At 38.1% G+C, this 17,690-nt stretch overlaps 1 protein-coding gene across 1 annotated transcript in view; it reads left to right on the plus strand.

Moving 5' to 3' along the window:
* The window catches only part of pgs1 (phosphatidylglycerophosphate synthase 1), a 49,602-nt gene that overhangs the window by 8,141 nt on the left and 23,771 nt on the right, over positions 1-17,690 (plus strand). Inside the window, exon 2 of the mRNA XM_085416805.1 lies at positions 6,426-6,636. Coding sequence (XP_085272931.1) covers positions 6,426-6,636 — 211 coding nt within the window. The remainder of the gene's footprint in view (positions 1-6,425; positions 6,637-17,690) is intronic.

Genomic DNA, 17,690 nt, shown 5'->3' on the forward strand with positions numbered 1-17,690 from the left:
TATTTGTATTCTGGTTAATATAAGGTTGTAAACAATGTAAAGGAATGCCAGGACTTCTGACAATTAGCCGATAAGAGTTGCAAGCATGCCTGAGGTTAACACTCCACCCTGTAATTATTTTAATGTGGTTGCATTGTCAGACTGCATGCTTGTGTGAGAAGCACAAAAGAGCCGCATCTTTGGGATGAATGTAGGATGCAGACAAAAGAAAAAAGCACATGAAGGGTTACATCTTCCCACAGATCCGTGCTCCTGAATACAACTCTTATTTGAGCAGCCATGAATTATTTTCCGTCATACTCAATATTTTCATCAGATAAGCATCTGACATTTTTCACATGTTTTACGGGTTTTCTCAGATTTTTATCAACAGTCAGTGATTCATTAGGAAAAAAACAATCTTGTTTTTCATTTACAAAAAATCAGACTACTAAGGGTTGTAAAGGGCTTTACAGTCAATCCTGAAATTTAGCTTTGATTAGTCATGTTTGACTGATTTGTTCCTAAATTGAGCTATTCTTAGACACAGTCGTTCACAGAGTGGCCTTTGAGTACCTCTCAAAGACTGCCTCCTTTAAAAAAAATTTTTTTTATACACAGTCGTGTTACTAATTTACCAGATTAGATGGTTGATATTGCATGTACTTTCAGTTATGCCAAACATCATAACAATAACATTTTTTAACTTACTTTTATTCATCCATAAAATATATTACCAAATGTAAATAAGTGCAAAGTGTACAGTCAGAAAACTTATTTGAACCCCTGCTGATTTTGTAAGTTTGCCCACTAACAAAAGAAAGTTCAGTCTATAATTTCAATGGTAGGTTTATTGAACAGTGAGACAAAGAACAAAAACCAAAAAATCCATAAAGATGCATTTCAAAAAAGTTATAAATGAATTTTTTATTTCCATGAAGGAAATAAGCATTTGCTCCCCTATCAATGAGGAAGATTTCTGGCTCCCAGGTGTATTTTATACAGGTAACGAGCTGGCAGCCTTCTTAACTTGTTACCTGTGTAAAAGACAACGGTGCGTAGAAGAAACAAATTTCTCCAGATTTAAAACTGTACCATGGCCAAGACCAAAGAGCTTTCCAAGGATGTCCGGGACAAGATTGTGCACAAGGCTGGAATGGGCTAGAAGACCATCGCCAAGCAGCTGGGTGAGATAGTGACAATAGTTGGTGTGATTAATGGCAAATGGAAGAACCATAGAATAACTGCCAAGCTTCCTGGGTCTGGAGCTCCACGCAAAATCTCACCTCATGGAGTTTCAATGATAATGAGAACAGTGTGAAACCAGAAGGAGAACAACTCTGGAGGAACTTGTGAGTGATCTAAAGGCAGCTGAGACTGTAGTCACCTAGAAAAGAGTTGGTAAAGCAGTTGGTAACTGCAGTGCCTGCAAGGTCCCTCTGCTCAACAAAACATTTGTTTTATTGAAAAATCTTTGAAAACAATAAAAAAAGCAGATCATGATAGCTGAGGGTTTGACTCATAACCGATGATAAATTATAAACTATTGCAGATGCAGAAGATGCCACACATGAGTAGTCATTCCTGCCGCGCTTATTTGAAGTCCACAAAATCTGATGATGAATTTTACAGCACTGAGACCCAAGTGGACCCAAATGAAAACTATAGCACCTGTTTAAGGCTACGTTCACACTGCAGGCGAAAGCGCATCAAATCCGATTTTTTTTTTTTTTTTTTTTTTTTTTTTTTTTTTTTTTGACCCTATGCGACCTATATCCGATCATGGTATGACAGTGTGAACGGCACAAATCCAATATTTTCAAGTCCGAAGTCTTTATATTAAGGGCCATCAGTCAAACAATGTTGTGTGTTCTGGGTCTAAACAGAGCGCGTTGTGTGTGACGTCTTCTTTTGTGCATGCGGGCCGCTTTGAGCGTTCACAATAGAGCGCGTTTGCTGTCGCATTTTATTTGTAGTGTGAACAAGCAGACAAAAAAATCGGATTTGATCAAAAAATCTGAATTGAGCATTAAGACCTGCAGTGTGAACGTAGCCTAAGACTTCAGAGGGTGAAGCAGATTTCCTTGAACTGGAATTTGCACTCAGCTGATTAAATGGAATAAACAAATGTGAAATGAACTCGTCATTCCCCAGCCTGGCTGGAAGCAAATCTGGACTCTAATGAAGTAGCAAAAGTATAGAAAAGGGATTTTGCTGAGATGAAATGCAAACCAGTATGTATGGCACAATCGTTGTAAGTCCTGGATCCACCAGGTGTGTTTTGACATTACACAAATTTTCCTGTGTGTTGTTCCAACCTTCTTGAAACAAGCTGCTGGCTTCAACTTCAAAATGAGCTCTAGTTTCCAAAAAACACCGACACTGATATGTTTCCTTTTGTGCCGGTTTCAAATGATTCTGCAACTGAAGTGAATTTGAGCCAAAACGTTTATTTTGGCAAGCTGCAAGTTATACTTAAGTATATTCTCTGTTCATATATTCCACATTTTGATGCCATCACTACAAAAAAAATATTTTCTTGGCCCTGAGAATGTTTTAAAAACATTAAATTGTTTAAAAAAAAAAAAAAATTTTGGCCTTAGAATTGTGGGAGGTGTCCACTGGAAAATAAAATGCTGATTGGTGACCCAGTTTAAATAATAAAGTAGCAGTCCTTCTTACTGACAGGTGTTTCTATGATCTCCTCTCCATATTTTATGGCCGTGAAAAAGGCTAACAGAAATAACTGTCTGTATAATGTGACAGAACCCAAAGACCCTTTCACAAAAGTGATGAAATCAGTGAAAAGTGATTTCAGCACTTCTCTGAAACGGATTAAAAATGTAACTTCTTGTGCTCTTTAATTAGACTTGACCTGGTGTACCTAATAAATGGGGACTTGGGCGTGCTCTGAGTACTTGTAGAAGTGAGTCTTACTACTCAGCAGCCACCTTCATAACAACTTTATGCACTTAATGAGCAATTATTTTGAAGCATTATGTAAATTATCTTTATTTCAAAGGCAGGTAGTTCACATGAACTGTAATCTGCCATTTAAATACACAGTGGGAGTATTTGTTGATTTAAAAAAAGCTTTTGATACGATACAACATTCTATTTTGATTTCTAAATTGTATAACCATGGAGTGAGAGGAGTAGCATTGAATTGGTTAATGAGTTATTTAGAGAATAGGTTGCAATATGTTTATTATTTTGGCAATACTTCTGAAAGACTGAAGATTGTATGTGGTGTTCCTCAAGGTTCTATTTTGGGACCTAAACTCTTTAATTTATATATTAATGATATTTGTGACGTATCTAAAAGGTTAAATTCGATTTTATTTGCAGATGACACAAATTTTTATTGCTCTGGAGAGAATTTGAAAGACTTGGTTGAAATTATGACTTCTGAGATGTTAAGAATAAAAAAATGGTTTGATGTAAATAAATTATCTTTGAATCTGACAAAAACGAAATATATGATATTTGGCAATCGTGTAAAGGAGGATAAAGTCATTATGTTTATAGAGGAAGAATTGATTGAAAGAGTTACTGAATTTCGTTTTTTGGGTGTAATAGTGGATGAGAATTTGACATGGAAATCTCATATTGAACATATTAGAAAGAAAATGGTCAAAAGTATTTATATTTTGGGTAGTATAAGAGATTTATTAAATTATAAAACAATGCGTATTTTATATTTTTCTTTGTTTTTTTCATATATCAACTATTGTGTTGAAGTTTGGGGGAATACATATGAGAATACCATAAAACCTTTAAACCTATTACAGAAGAAAGTTATACGAATAATTCATAATGTTAAATATAGAGAACATACAAACAAATTATTTATAGAATCAAAATTATTAAAATTAGGAGATTTAGTGAAATTACGGACATTATTAATTATGTTTAAGGCTAAAAATAATATTTTGCCTTTTAAGTTACAAAGAGTATTTTTGATGTGTTCAAGGGGAGAAGAGAATAGAAGGAAATTTTATTTTAAACATCAGTTAGCCAGGACTACACAAAGATTAATGAGCACAACGGTTAGGGGTATAAGACTGTGGAATTCACTTCATTATAATTTAAAGAATTGTATAAATCTACAATGTTTTAAAAAGTGTTATATGTTTAAAACGATAACTCAGTATGAAGAATGCGAATGAATGTGATGTTGGTTTGGGATTCGACCGGAGAGAAATGTCAATATTAGTTTGTTCCTGATTTTTGGTGCCCATCGGTGATATAAGTTCGATGGTAGATAGGGGGCAGGGTTTAATAAGAATATTTTCTTCTTCCTGCTCCTTTTCACACATGGTTGTTGTGTTTTGTTGATAGAAGATGTGGTTGTTTTGTTTGATTTGTAGTACCAAGTGTGAAATAAATAAAAATGAAATGAAATGAAATGAAATTTCAATTAATCATTTATCGAGTGCCATGTCCTCTCTTGTCTCCGGTGTAACATCCTGGTTATTCCTAATTTATAGGAAGTTTTACTGTAGTGTGTTTGTGTGCTTGTAAAAAGCTCTGACGTCATTGACACTTGAGATGCTGAAAGACGGCACAAAAAGACAATACCTCCAAAATGATTCTCTTCCTGTGATCGTCTCCACAAGTAATCTGGGCCACAACAAGTAGATTTTCCTTGAAATCCACATGTAAAGCTCGATTTTCTTACACACTTTTAAAGGGAAGAATGCAAATGGATTGACAAAACTTTTCTAGTGTTGCTGACTAGTCACTTGCTTTAGACTACAAAACATTACACTGAGATTAGCAATTTTAAAGCTTTTAATACAGATTGGGTTAAATAATTTTATAACCTCGATGTTGACACCGTTCTGTAGCTTGATGGAAAATACATGCTGTGTAACTTTCATGATGATTTCAAAGTTCACCGTCATTCCTGGAAGCAGCAGCTTGCATAACAAAGTCACCATAAGGTCCACCTTCAGAGGAAGAGTTTGATAAATGATTGAACGTTTCAGCTGCTGGATGAGATTGTTGCGTCAGCCACTTAACAGAAGAACAATTCATCTTTAACTCATTTTGAAATATAACTTCCTCTGTAATTTTGGCAAGCAGAATTTATATTCACAGTGGTGAAGGTGTTTCTAAAATTTTGTACAACCCAAGTGAATAGTATTCAATTTAAGTACTTATTAAAACACAGATATATTAAGAGTAAATTAATTAATTTCGCTTTACTGGTTGATCCTTTCCCAACCTCAGTTAAGGTCACAAGCTCTGGGTAGTGAACTTAAGAGGTGAGGAGCTCACCTACTCCATCTCCAAGCATGAGCAGCTGATTAGCCTCAGCATCTGACTAGGATGCCTAGGTGTCTCTCACCCCAACTGATGGCCCCCGCGGAGGTTTCTTCCTGTTAAAAGGGATTTTTTTCCTTCTCTCTGTCACCAAAGTGCTTGGTCATAGGGGGTCATGTGATTGTTGGGTTTTTCCTCTGTATGTATTATTGTAGGGTCTACCTTACAATATAAAGCCCCTTGAGGCGACTGTTGTGATTTGGTGCTGTACAAATAAAATTGAATTGAATTGAACTAGGTGGTGAGCTGTTTCAGTTATGTCCTACCAGGAGGAGGCCTTGGAGCAGACATGTTGAGGGATTACATCTCTTGGCTGGTTCGGGAACTTTGGTGTCCCTGCCCAAGAGCTGGAGAGGAAAGACTTGGCGTCTCTTCTTGGATGGATTATATTAATTATAAATCTGTATGTTATTTAATAATCAAATAATTGCTGTCTATCTGTAAAATGGCCGTCAGGTCATTAACATAATCCTTTGAAAGCGATGGGAAATTGTGCAGATTTAATGTTATGTTTAATATACTTTTATGGAAAACAAAATGGTGTCATGAGTTGCCAGCCAAATAATATTCAGTAGGTTTGTTACAGGTTATCATCAAAAGGAAATGATAAATCCTTGGATGTGGGAAACTGTTCTTTTTAAAACTTCTTTACAAACTTTGTGTGTGATTTAGGTTCCCTACGTCACTACAGCTCTCATTATGACGTCATCTATTTAGTTATGGTAAAAACATTACTGCAAATGCAGCCGCCTAATTACAAATCTTTGCTCGAGGGATTCTGCTATTGATGATCACCTGTAATACATAAATGTAATGGAATGTGGTGGAGTGTAAATGGGAGATGAGTTATTAATTATTGATAAGTTATTATTCGAGTCATATGGATTGCCTTGAACTGCCAGCTGATCGAGGCACCAATTGAAATCATACAAGAGCTCTAAGCTGTTATGGAGCGTCTGTTCTTTGATAACTTGATTTTTATGCCTTTTTTATTTTTCAGTTTTAACCCGCCCCTGTAGGGTTGAAAGAAAATTGATCAGACTATTTTCTAGTTGCTTTGATTAGATCATTATCAACATGAAATGAGTTTCCTGCTCTACTTTCCGTGTTTCCTGCAGGTCCTCCGTGCTCCTTCTTGCCCCTCTTCTGGCTGAAACCGACCCAGCCCCTCATCGCGTCTCCAGGCCCACCAGCTCAGCCGGAGCCCAGCAAACAGAAGGTCTTTGCAGCCACTTCCGATGGATGGCAGAGCATGTACCAGCCTTCCGGGTGCCAGGTTCCCACATCCACATTCTGACGTCACCTGACCAATTCTACCAGGCAATGAAGGTCTGTCTCAGAGCATGTTAGCTGGTTTGACTACACAGGATTTATTTTAAAAATGAGAACAAAGCTCTAGTCTGTTCAATATGAAACTTGATAGATGTGTGTTGACTTTTAATACATGTATCACTATGAAATTCCACAAGGTAACCAAGGAAGCGTTATTATCACAGTAGACTCTTCTCTGTGTACTCTGCTGCAGTGTCCACATTGCAGGTGACAATGATTAATTGTTCAAACATGTTTTAGTTGATGCTGACGAGAACTTGAGGAGGAAACTGGCATCCAGACATAATTTTTCTGGTATAAACAATCTGGAAAAACAAGGTACTTTTTAAACACTAAAATAAAAACTTGAGGTCACATGTTAATTCCCGTCTTAAGAAGATGATATCATATTCACGTGTTCCCATAATGTGGTTTAAGTTTCAGTTCTAAATACCTCACATTCAATGTTCCCTCTAATATTTCACGTGTCTGAGCAAACACACAAACTCCCTGAGCGGTCCCTTGGACCACTGTGAGCAACAGCAGACGTGTACACTGTGGTCACGCCAGCATCAAATCCATCCAAGTTACATGGTTTATTAAAATAATCAAATTACAGCATTTATGTTAGACTACTTTTAAGTGCTTTAGCCCACTTACAATGAAAATTTAAAAAAAAATCTTGTTCATGACCTGTGTAGTATGTTAACACTATTGGAAGTAAAAATAACTCCAATTTTGAAAACAAAACTTTTTTAAATTTATTAATTAATTTTTTTTTATAAAGCGTCTGTAGTCTGGGAGAGAGTCCTGTAACTCTGTCTGCAAAATACAGTAAATAATGACCAATGTTGGGCAATTAATTATATAGTTACTTCTTCAAAAAAAGTAACTGAGTTATGCAAACAACAAAGTTTTTTGCAGCTGTTTACCTAAATATTCAGCCAAAGCATTTTCTAAATAAACATTTCAAACTATTTACAGAACAATCAGAATCAGAATCAGAAAGGGTTTTATTGCCAAATGTTGAGCAGGTTTACAACATTAGGAAATTGCTGCGGTGCTTCAGTGCAAACATACTGTCATAAATTGCGCTTAAATAGACATGAAAAAATAAAAGTAAGAATAAGAATTAAAAGTGCTACGTAGAAAGATATATACATGAGTGCAGGTGGTGATCAGTGCCAAAACATGGAATGATGCAGTGAACACAGCGTAGGGTCATGTGTTAGTGGTGGGAACAGTCGTACGTTTATTGTTCATGTGTCCAACAGCAGAGGGGAAGAAACTGTTCTTATGGCGAGAGGTTCTGGTGCGAATGGACCGGAGCCTCCTGCCTGAGGGGAGCAGGTCAGCTGTTCTGCATCAAATTTGATGCCACACAAATTATTTGTGCCACTCCAAAAAATTATTTCTGTCCACTATGAGATAAAGGAGAACAACAGCCTGGTACCTGCAGGCCTGACAACAGGAGATATATCACTCCTGTAACACCTGTAACATTCAGCAGTCGCCTCATTGTTCTGACACACACAACAAAACTATTGACTACACTACACACTAACTACACAAGATTTGCGCTAAACATCGCAAATCTCTCACATCTCAAAACACCGCCGTCACTCCTAAAACTTCCCTCCTTCCTAAACAACTGGTCATGGCCATATTGTCATATCATTTTTTTTGATTGGTCGACATGGTACATTTTTCCACCAATAGGAAAGGCTGTTTTTTTTTGGTTTTGTTTTTGCTCACAGGTGGAGAGTGCTTTCCAGCGTTTTCCTTATGAAACGCCATTTTTACCGTTTCTTCCCGCAGTAAATATAAACAATGATAGTATTCAGGAAGAAAACCAAGCATTTCATATATTTTTATCATAACTCTGATTTTACGTGGCCTATCAACACAATTTAAAAACTGGTATAAAGTCCACACTTTTCCCGTCAATTGTTCCGTCTGTCCTGCTCACATCTCCAATGGTTGTACACGTTGTCATTAACGTGGCTTCACTCCACATCAGCCACGCCGCTTTGCTAGCCAAAACACCGGTGTCGGCACATAAGGACGCTGTCATAGCCTGTCAACGACGTTGATTAGCTGCGTATATACGAATGTGAATCACATTATTGGCTGGACTATGGGATAAGGTGGCATCGTTCTAATCCCATACGGGAGCAGCCTGTCACTTACTAACACTGCAAAACAGAATTGTTAAAGTATTAATTTTAATTTCAATTCAGGTTGGATTTTTTTTTGTGCGCAACGCAGATGTGCCAGCAGTGCGCAATTGCGCATGCGCGCAGATTAGAGGGAACATTGCTCACATTGTTCATTTTTTATTCTGGTTTTAACACTCTACAAATGGGTTCTTTTAGTTTCAGTAGTTTTAAATGTAGATGTTGACATCTTTCCTTCTGCTGCCGTGTGTAACTTTTTAGAAGTAACTATTTATTACACAGCGTGCTGCGGGGAAAAGCCTGTTCTAACGTTTGAGTCTAAGGTTTATTTTTTAGCACCAGGGGCCCGTTCTTCGTACCTCGCTAAGTAAGTTAGCTGGATTAGATTGTTGACGATTTCGCGTGATCCTGGATCGTTCGGTTCCCCGAAGCTCATCCGGGACTTGCTGTCATAGCAACAGAGCCGTAAGCGTAAACCTGCTCGGGAGCAGGTTTACTTTATGTAAACAGGATTAGATCGCGGGCACGCAGGTATGTCCGCTTCATTTATACGAAAGCAACAGCGATATTCCACCACTGTTTCACCATAAATAAATAATATCAATGTAACTGAAGATAATGCAGCACTTGATCCATTTATTGATTTCACACAGGTCATTTCCTAAAAAAGGGAAATGTACTATTAACATTCTATTACATGTATGTGATTATTACAGATTTAATTCATATTTCAGAGTAGCAATTGTAAATTACTTCGTGTAATCAAGATGAGAGACCACGGCTATAAAAGCGAAGGTGGATTTGGGAAGCCTGTCGCAGCCATGTCCTGTCCGTATACGCGAGCCACCCATTGCGGAAGGTGCAAGATTGATAAGGAGAGTCCTCAGAATTCAGCGTATATTGCGGGATAGACAGGATCCTTTAGCTCAGCGCGACAGTGTGCTCATAGAGAGATATCGATTTTCCCGTGAGGGTATTATTCACTTAACCAACTTGTTGACGAGGGGGTGCAGGACCACCACCTGTCTTTTTTTCCTCTGCCCTTTTCTTGGTTGCTGTTATAAACAAACAGATTATTCCAGGGTCTCTTTCCAAGAGACTAAAAGCAATATAAGTGATAAATATTACCATTCTGTAGGATATTCTTATATTTCACTTTTACCTGTTCCCATGTTCTAGTGGGTCCTGTCGTGGCTCTAATGTGAAAGAGGATAAAATATAACATATTATAATATAATGTAATATAATATTGGATAATATAGTGTAATATAATAAATCTACCCTACCGCCTACTGGTGTTGGCCAGAGGGGCCGATGGCGCGATATGGCAGCCTGGCTTCTGTCAGTCTGCCCCAGGGCAGCTGTGGCTACAACTGTAGCTGCCTCCACCAGTGTGTGAATGTGAGAGTGACTGAATAGTGGCATTGTAAAGCGCTTTGGGTGCCTTGAAAAGCGCTATATCAATCCACTCCATTATTATTGTTATTATTAAATTACTTACGAGTTTAATTTGTCAGCAACTTCCTGCCAGCCCTCGCTCCTTGCTTTTGCAGCCTTTGCAGTGTTCCCTTGCGTTCTGATTAAACTCTGAAACTCCTGAAATCCCTCACTCAAGAGTTCTTGCTCTGCTGCCGAAAAATACCGAGCCGAGCGCGCTCCGTCGACATTTTCGCCGACCAATCAGAGGGTTGCCGATCAATGTTTCTACTATCGATGCGTGGCCCCTTTTACGACACCCAGTGATGTCACATTACTGCGTCCAGCTGTACTAATCGTCAACAGCAGGTGTGTTCGGGGAACCGGATTAGCGAGCTCACGGTTAGCGCGATGATTTGATCTTGGATGTGTCATTTGATCTTGGATGTAGTAAGCGACGTACGAAGAACGGGCCCCTGGGCCCTATTTCAGGAAGCCGGTTTAGAAAACTCAGAGTGAAAAACGATACTCAGGGTTGAGTAACCCCGAACTGTCCAACTCGGAATATTCGGTTTCAGAAAGGCTGATAACAATTAGTTCAATCAACGCGGAGTTGCTTTAACCCCAAGTTAAACGCGCGCACGAGGATACATAAAGCCCTGATTAGTGGAGCACAGATTAAGCGAGTCACCATGGAGACGGAGGGAAAGAAGGCGCGGTCAATGTATTTTACAGCACTTGAGGCCGAAATTCTGATGGCAGCATATGCCGATAACATGCAAATTTTGCGGAAAAAAAGTAACACAGCCTCAGCTGCAAAAGAAAGGGTGCATGCATGGCAAAACATAGCCGACAGAGTCAATGCGTGAGTGTTAATTTAAACATTGATCTAGGGATTTCCACCCATTTAACACGTTATTTTATTATATTTTATTTTATATTTTATACATTTTATTTTGTGATGTGACGTGAGCGCAGGTGCAACCCAACAGGCCCCAAACGTTCCTGGCAGCAAGTAAAAATGAAATATAAAAATATAGTCCAAACAGGTAAGGTGTAATTGTATCATGGGCCATAGTGCTTGGTCTGTTTGTCCGATGTAAATCAATTGCAGTTAGAGGCTACATTAATTTCCCCTCTGTAAGCACTTATTGAAATTATCTGAGCACATTACAAGTACATATTTGCTTACTCTGTATGCTCAAATGTGACCCATTATAGCCAACAGAAAAAAAAGCGGAGGCCCGAAAAACAGGTGGAGGTCGTCCACCACCACCACTCACAGAGGCTGAGCAGTTGGCTTCCATATTTGTGATAATGTTGGCAGCATCACATATGATCTTCACAGTGCAGAGAACACAAATTAGCATCCATTACTATAATGAAATAATTTGTTAGTTTGAAATGCTACAGGGAGCTATGTACCTGTACATTAATGCTGTGGAAAGACTTCCTGTTCACATAGTCTCCTTCATTTACTGAAGGAGCAATGATTGGAATGTGAGTGCCATCTATACAGCCAATCACGCCTGGGAACCGTGAAAATAAATGTAAAATTTAAGTAGTAGTTCAAGTATCACCACATCATGAATTAAGTTTCGTTCATCCTGCTACCTGCAATTTTGTGGCATCCCTCTTTGATAAATCTTGTGGGTCTATGACCGGGGAACACCACAAACGAGTACAGGAGACGTTTAAGTGCAACTGTAACATTCCTGACTGCCCGACAGACGGTAGCCTTGGAAACGTGCTCAGCGTAACCAATATTATACAGAAAGCTCCCGTTTGCAAAAAACCGAAGTGCAATACAAATAATATGTACAGAACTGAGAGAATGTCCGCGATGTGTCACATGAGCAATATTAGGCCTGAGGATGTTATTCAAATAAATTATAGATTGTGCTGAAAAACGATAACGTTCACACAGGAAATCATCAGGAAATGATAAAATGTCCAAACGCGCTCTAATCACTCTCTCCCGGCGGAGAGCTCTGCGGAGAATTTGGGCTTCAACATCTACTGGCTCTTCAAGGAAGGGGCATGCCATGTCTGACACTTCCTACAGTCAGGTTTCTGACAAAGAGGCGGAGAAGGTCAGGGTTAGTTGAAGTAAACCTGCTAGGGGGCAGGTTAGCTTCACGGAGTGTGTCGTCATAGTAACTCACTCAGAATTAATCTAAACTCGCTTTGTGAAACCGAAAACCCAGAGTTTTCGTTAACTCAGGGTATACTTACTCAGAGTTTGCACTAAACCCGCTTCCTGAAATCGGGCCCTGGCGGCTCTTTTTTTACTTCTCATCCGTAAACAATCTGCTCTTTCACGTGATTCAGTTTATTTTGAAAAGTCTCAACAGGATCTTGAGCTTTATTGTGAAAGGTTTATGTGGAACATAAACAAGCGGACACTCGATGGTGTTACCGTCGTTGTTGCTAACCACAACGCATAAAAACAGGCGCTTGTCCGTCAGTAGTGTGGTTATATAAAATATAAGAGAAAGAGAAAACTTTAAGAAATGAATATAGCCACTACAGTGACCATCAAAACGATGAAAAAATATTTTGCCGTAAACAGTTTATTTTGTGACACCACGAAACAAACGATAGCATAAAATGAAACATAGACGTTTTTATATCGTCATCCGATATATATCGTTATATTGAACAGCCCTAGTTGGCTACTTCGCGGGTTTCACCTGTCGTGGGTTATTTTTAGAATGTAACTCCTGCGACAAACCAATCAGCACTGTATGTTTTTTCAGTCTTAAACGAAGGATTACATGCTGGAGTAAATGGTGCCATTCAGTTATAGTGTGAGAAAGACGAGATATGTGAGTTGAGTTTTTTTTATTTACGGCTATAAGTAGGCTCTGTGCCCAAACTTTATTTACTTCTGAGAAGTTGAGACTCGTCCAGGAAGTATATTTCACACATAAAATCCACAGTTGCAGGCTTTGTGGCTGAAAAATGAAGCTAACATAGAATTGCCAAAAAGCGGTTTCTGGAATTGGTTTCCAAAAGCAAACCGATCCCCACCGATTCTCATCTTAGAATATCCCGACTACAGCTGTAACTAAAACAAACAGTTTACAATCTGGTACAAAAATGTTCTATCTTTTATAACAAATTTACCCGTCCATAAACATTTGATTACTTTATTTTAAATAACTTGTCACTTTACATTTTGTTAAAATTAAAGTTGGTATTGCGAGTGAATTGTCAGCTTAATTAGGAACTCTCCACTGTGTTTGTGGCGTTGGTGCCTTTTTGAAGCATTTTAACATAATTGAAGATAGAAATATTAGGGGTGCAACGATACACAAAATTCAGGGTTCGGTTCGGTTCGATACTTTGGTGTCACGGTTAGATATTTTTTCGAAAAAATGTTCATGCTTTTTTAATTTATTTATTAAAATGATAAATATATATTTTAACTCAAACATAACAGTTTTTTTTTTTAATGTAATGTTGCTGAAACAACAAAAGGATAAAATAATAAATCTATCTGATTGAGAAATCACTCATCTTTGGAAAAGAGAGTTTATTACAGAGAAATGGCTCTTTCCAAAATAAAAGCTATACTATACGCTTCTTCTGGGCTATATTCTCAGCAGCATATTAAACATCTCAGGTCCCCATAAGGAGAATCCTGTGCTAACGGCTGTCTAAATGACTCTGGTGAAGTTTGTAGCATGCATGCTTGTTGTTTTTGTCTGCTTCCACTTGTCTTTGCACTAGGATGATGTCGGCGTAAATGTGCAGTCATATTCGTTGTGTTCCCACTAGTGCTGTCAGCGTTAATCTGAAATGACGTTAACACCACAACACGGCAAATCTCCGTTAACGAGCTACCGCGGAGCGCCCCGTGCGTGGGGCGTCAACACGTTAACAAGCAAACTGCGCTAACACACTAGTTCCCACCCATGTAATTGAGCATTGCGTGGCACATCCGACATACTGTTTTACTTTTGTCCATGACGCGCTTACCTTCAGGGTCATACGTCACATGAAGACTAAAATAGTTCCAAAGACTAGATCTGAATGAGGGTGGGGGAGATTCAATTTGCCATGTTGCAACAAGCTTAGCTTCTATCTTGCTAGCTTGCGCTGCGCTCGACAGTGCAGCTTAGGCGGAGTAGTCGAACGCAGATCCACTGAGCTGTCAACACAGACAGCATCGTCAGAAGAAAAGTTGATAAAATAAATTAAAAATTTTGTATTGTTTGATACATATGCGTACCGAACCGAAAGCACTGTATCAAACGGTTCAATATTGATATCGTTGCACCCCTAAGAAATATAGATTACTGTGCAGAGAAGTTTACTAACAGCACTTTCAAAGTCTGTACTTCAGTTTTAGTGAGTTAGATTGTGCTTGTTACTTAGCACTGATTATCCGGTTTATGTATTTGTTATGTGCAACTATTCAATTTATGGATCCCGTTTGCTTAAGCAAACAGCATTGGTGGCGGTTCTTGCACGTTAACTGATAACTTGGTACTCGTGTTCCAGATGCCCAGTTCCATCTTGTAAAATCAAACTCGGCGACAACCACAATGGCGAAGTTGTAGTTTCAAAACAGGATTTTACAAATCGATGGGTGACATCACAGTGGCTACAGTCTGTACTATATAGTATTTGGTAACATCCCAGTAAGTATAGTTTACTTTGCTCTTAGTTGAGACAGTTTAGAGGGGGAACTGCTTTGAAGAAAATGTGCAGAGATTTCGATGATAGTTGCAGACTATTATTTACCCGATGGTGGATGAGGAATGATAAATTTAAATGCCTCAGTCTCTTAAATAATGAAATAAAATAACTGAAACACCTTTTAAAATGCTGAAATTTCTGTATTTCTGATAGGATAATCCTGAAAGAAAGTCTGACTTTTACAGTGTAGTAAATAGATAAACCAAAACTGAAACACTGTGTGCAGAGTCACAGTGAGTAAACGCATCAAAATAAAGCTCAACTATTAAAAAGATGTTGTTTTTTTTAATGAAATAACTACGCCACCACATTGAAGTCCTTTCATATTTCTTAGAACAAGGGGGCATTTAAAGCTTCAAAGAACAAAAACACATGATTTTCTTCCAAGTTACACATCACCCATGTGACTTTCAGGCAGGATCCTCCTTCATGCAAATCCACAGTTAGACTTGAACAATAAGAGATTTGTTATATGCAAGAAATTGGCTCTTAATTCTACTTAGGAAGAATTTCTGTTTCATTTTATTATCACTTGGAGCTCAGATGCAATCACAGTGCTTCTATAAATATAAATGTATATTAGAAGGTTTGAAAACGGTGCATGAAATATAAAGCATTTTAATGGTCAAACGTGTCATATTTGCATAAGAAAAACTATTGATGTTAAAAGGATGTTACCGGAATGTGTTGAATGGGTGTGATTATGTTGACTTTTCCTCATTGCTGGGAAGGTTTCACCTGAAAGTATTTTTAGATCACCTCTGGCACAAAATCTACTCTTTCCGGTTTCGTCACTTACGGTCAGAAGACTGTTTTTATCACTTGTAGTTGAATGATCAAGTCGCAACCTTTGTGGCATGAGAAGCCAAAAGAAAGAGGAACTTTTGTGGTTGTCTAACTGGTATTTAAACAAGCAAGAAGATCTTGCTGCATTAAGGTGCAGAAATATTTAAGGATTTTTTTTGTTATTCACTAAGATGTGCGTGCTTTAAAGGGACACTTCCCACAAATTGTAAAACATCGTGGTATTTCTTCTGCCCTGAGTGTTAATAATAATCTCCACAGACGGTAAAAGGAATTTTGTTTTTAATTACGGTTTAGTCTACCTTTTAAAGAAATCATACCTGTTTTAAAATCTGACATTTAAAAAAATATTTTTTTAAGCAAAACCAAATAAATGTTAGTTTTACAATTTTTGTGTCTTACAAAAATGTAAATGATTCTTTTGAATTTTAGGGTATCATTCTGGGTTTGAGAAAATCAAACTTAACATTTATCATTGTTTTTTTGTTTTTTTTAAATCTTCTCATAACCCTTATATATGGGAATCTAACTAGATGATAACTTGAAGGAGGATTTTTTTATTTTAAGTTCTTTGAATGCCCTGAAAACGTTATTCCCACTCAGGGAAAGGATAAATGATTTGTGACTCCTTAACTTATGTGATATTATTTGTTTACTTAACCAGGAGTTATAGATCAGCATAATTACTCATTTCAGGCAGCGTGTTGGTGCAGCCCAGTTAGCCCTGTCGCCTCATGGCAGGTAGGAGTCTGTGTGGAGTTTGTATGTTCTGCCTTTATGGGTTCTCACAGGTTTTCTGGCTTCCTCCTTCAGTGCAGAGAGATGCATATTAGGTTATTTGGTGCTTGGAGCTAGAAAAATGGTGGTAAAGAATAAGGGGTATAGCACTGTATGGATGTATGGTTAAGTGCTCTGAGTGGTCAGTAAGACTAGAAGACTGCTGTATAAATGCTACTCCATTTCCATTTTGGGTTGTTTTTCTGGACAGCTGATGTTTAGATTCCCGATATTCTCACTGGTTTTGGTCTCTTAATGGCCTCTGAGGGGGAAAAAGTTGATCCTGTAGCTGTCTAGTGGCTCACTGTGTTCAGCAGGTAGTCACTAAGTGTGTGAGTCTGCCATTTAGTGATGAACAGGTAGTTTATACACAGATGGCTCCTTTGGTTTTTGAACAATGATACAGTTTTTGAAGTTTTTGCCTCCGTACACCACCACAGCTGATTTTAAGAAACAGTCAAGATGAGATTCAAGCGCAGGCTTTCAGCTTTACTTCAAGGGTTGTTTTTATTGTTTAGAAATTAAAGTATTTTTTTTCCTCACAACATCTTCTCAAGTCAGTCGAGTTGTGGAGGTGGCCAGAGTCAAGAGATGTTTTGTGAATGTAAATACAAAGGGCTTACAAAAAAGATGCGCACCACTGATTGCATTCAAGAACAGGAAGCCCAGATTAGGCTTTACCAGAAATCATCAGAAGGAGCCTGCCCTGTTCTGGGAAAGACATCCTTTGGACAGATGAGGCCCAGATAAACTTATAGTAGAAAGATGAGAAGAGTAAAGTACGAAAGGAAAAGGTATTCATACTTTGCCATAGTCATGTTTCCAGTGACTTCCAGTAGAACCAGGCCACTTACCAGGATGAATGAGGTGTATTGGACTAAATTCTGTGCTCAAAAAAGCAAAGAAATTAGATATTCTTCCATGGCCCCATCAGTCACCTGATCTCAGCCCAATACAGCATCCTTCAGTCTTTAGGATAACCCTGCAAAGTGTGTGTGTGTGTGTGTGTGTGTGTGTGTGTGTGTGTGTGTGTGTGTGTGTGTGTGTGTGTGTGTGTGTGTGTGTGTGTATAAATACCAGTCCATCAGCACTATAAATGATTTCATAATGTCACTAAAATGTAAAACATGAAATTCCTTATGTTTTGTTTTTTTTCTTTTCTTTTTTTAAAATTACTGACAGTTGGGAGAT

The sequence above is a fragment of the Rhamphochromis longiceps genome, linkage group LG8 (assembly GCF_057381845.1).
Source record: "Rhamphochromis longiceps isolate RC_006_pf linkage group LG8, R_longiceps_female_GT1.1, whole genome shotgun sequence".
Classification (NCBI taxonomy): Eukaryota; Metazoa; Chordata; class Actinopteri; order Cichliformes; family Cichlidae; genus Rhamphochromis; species Rhamphochromis longiceps.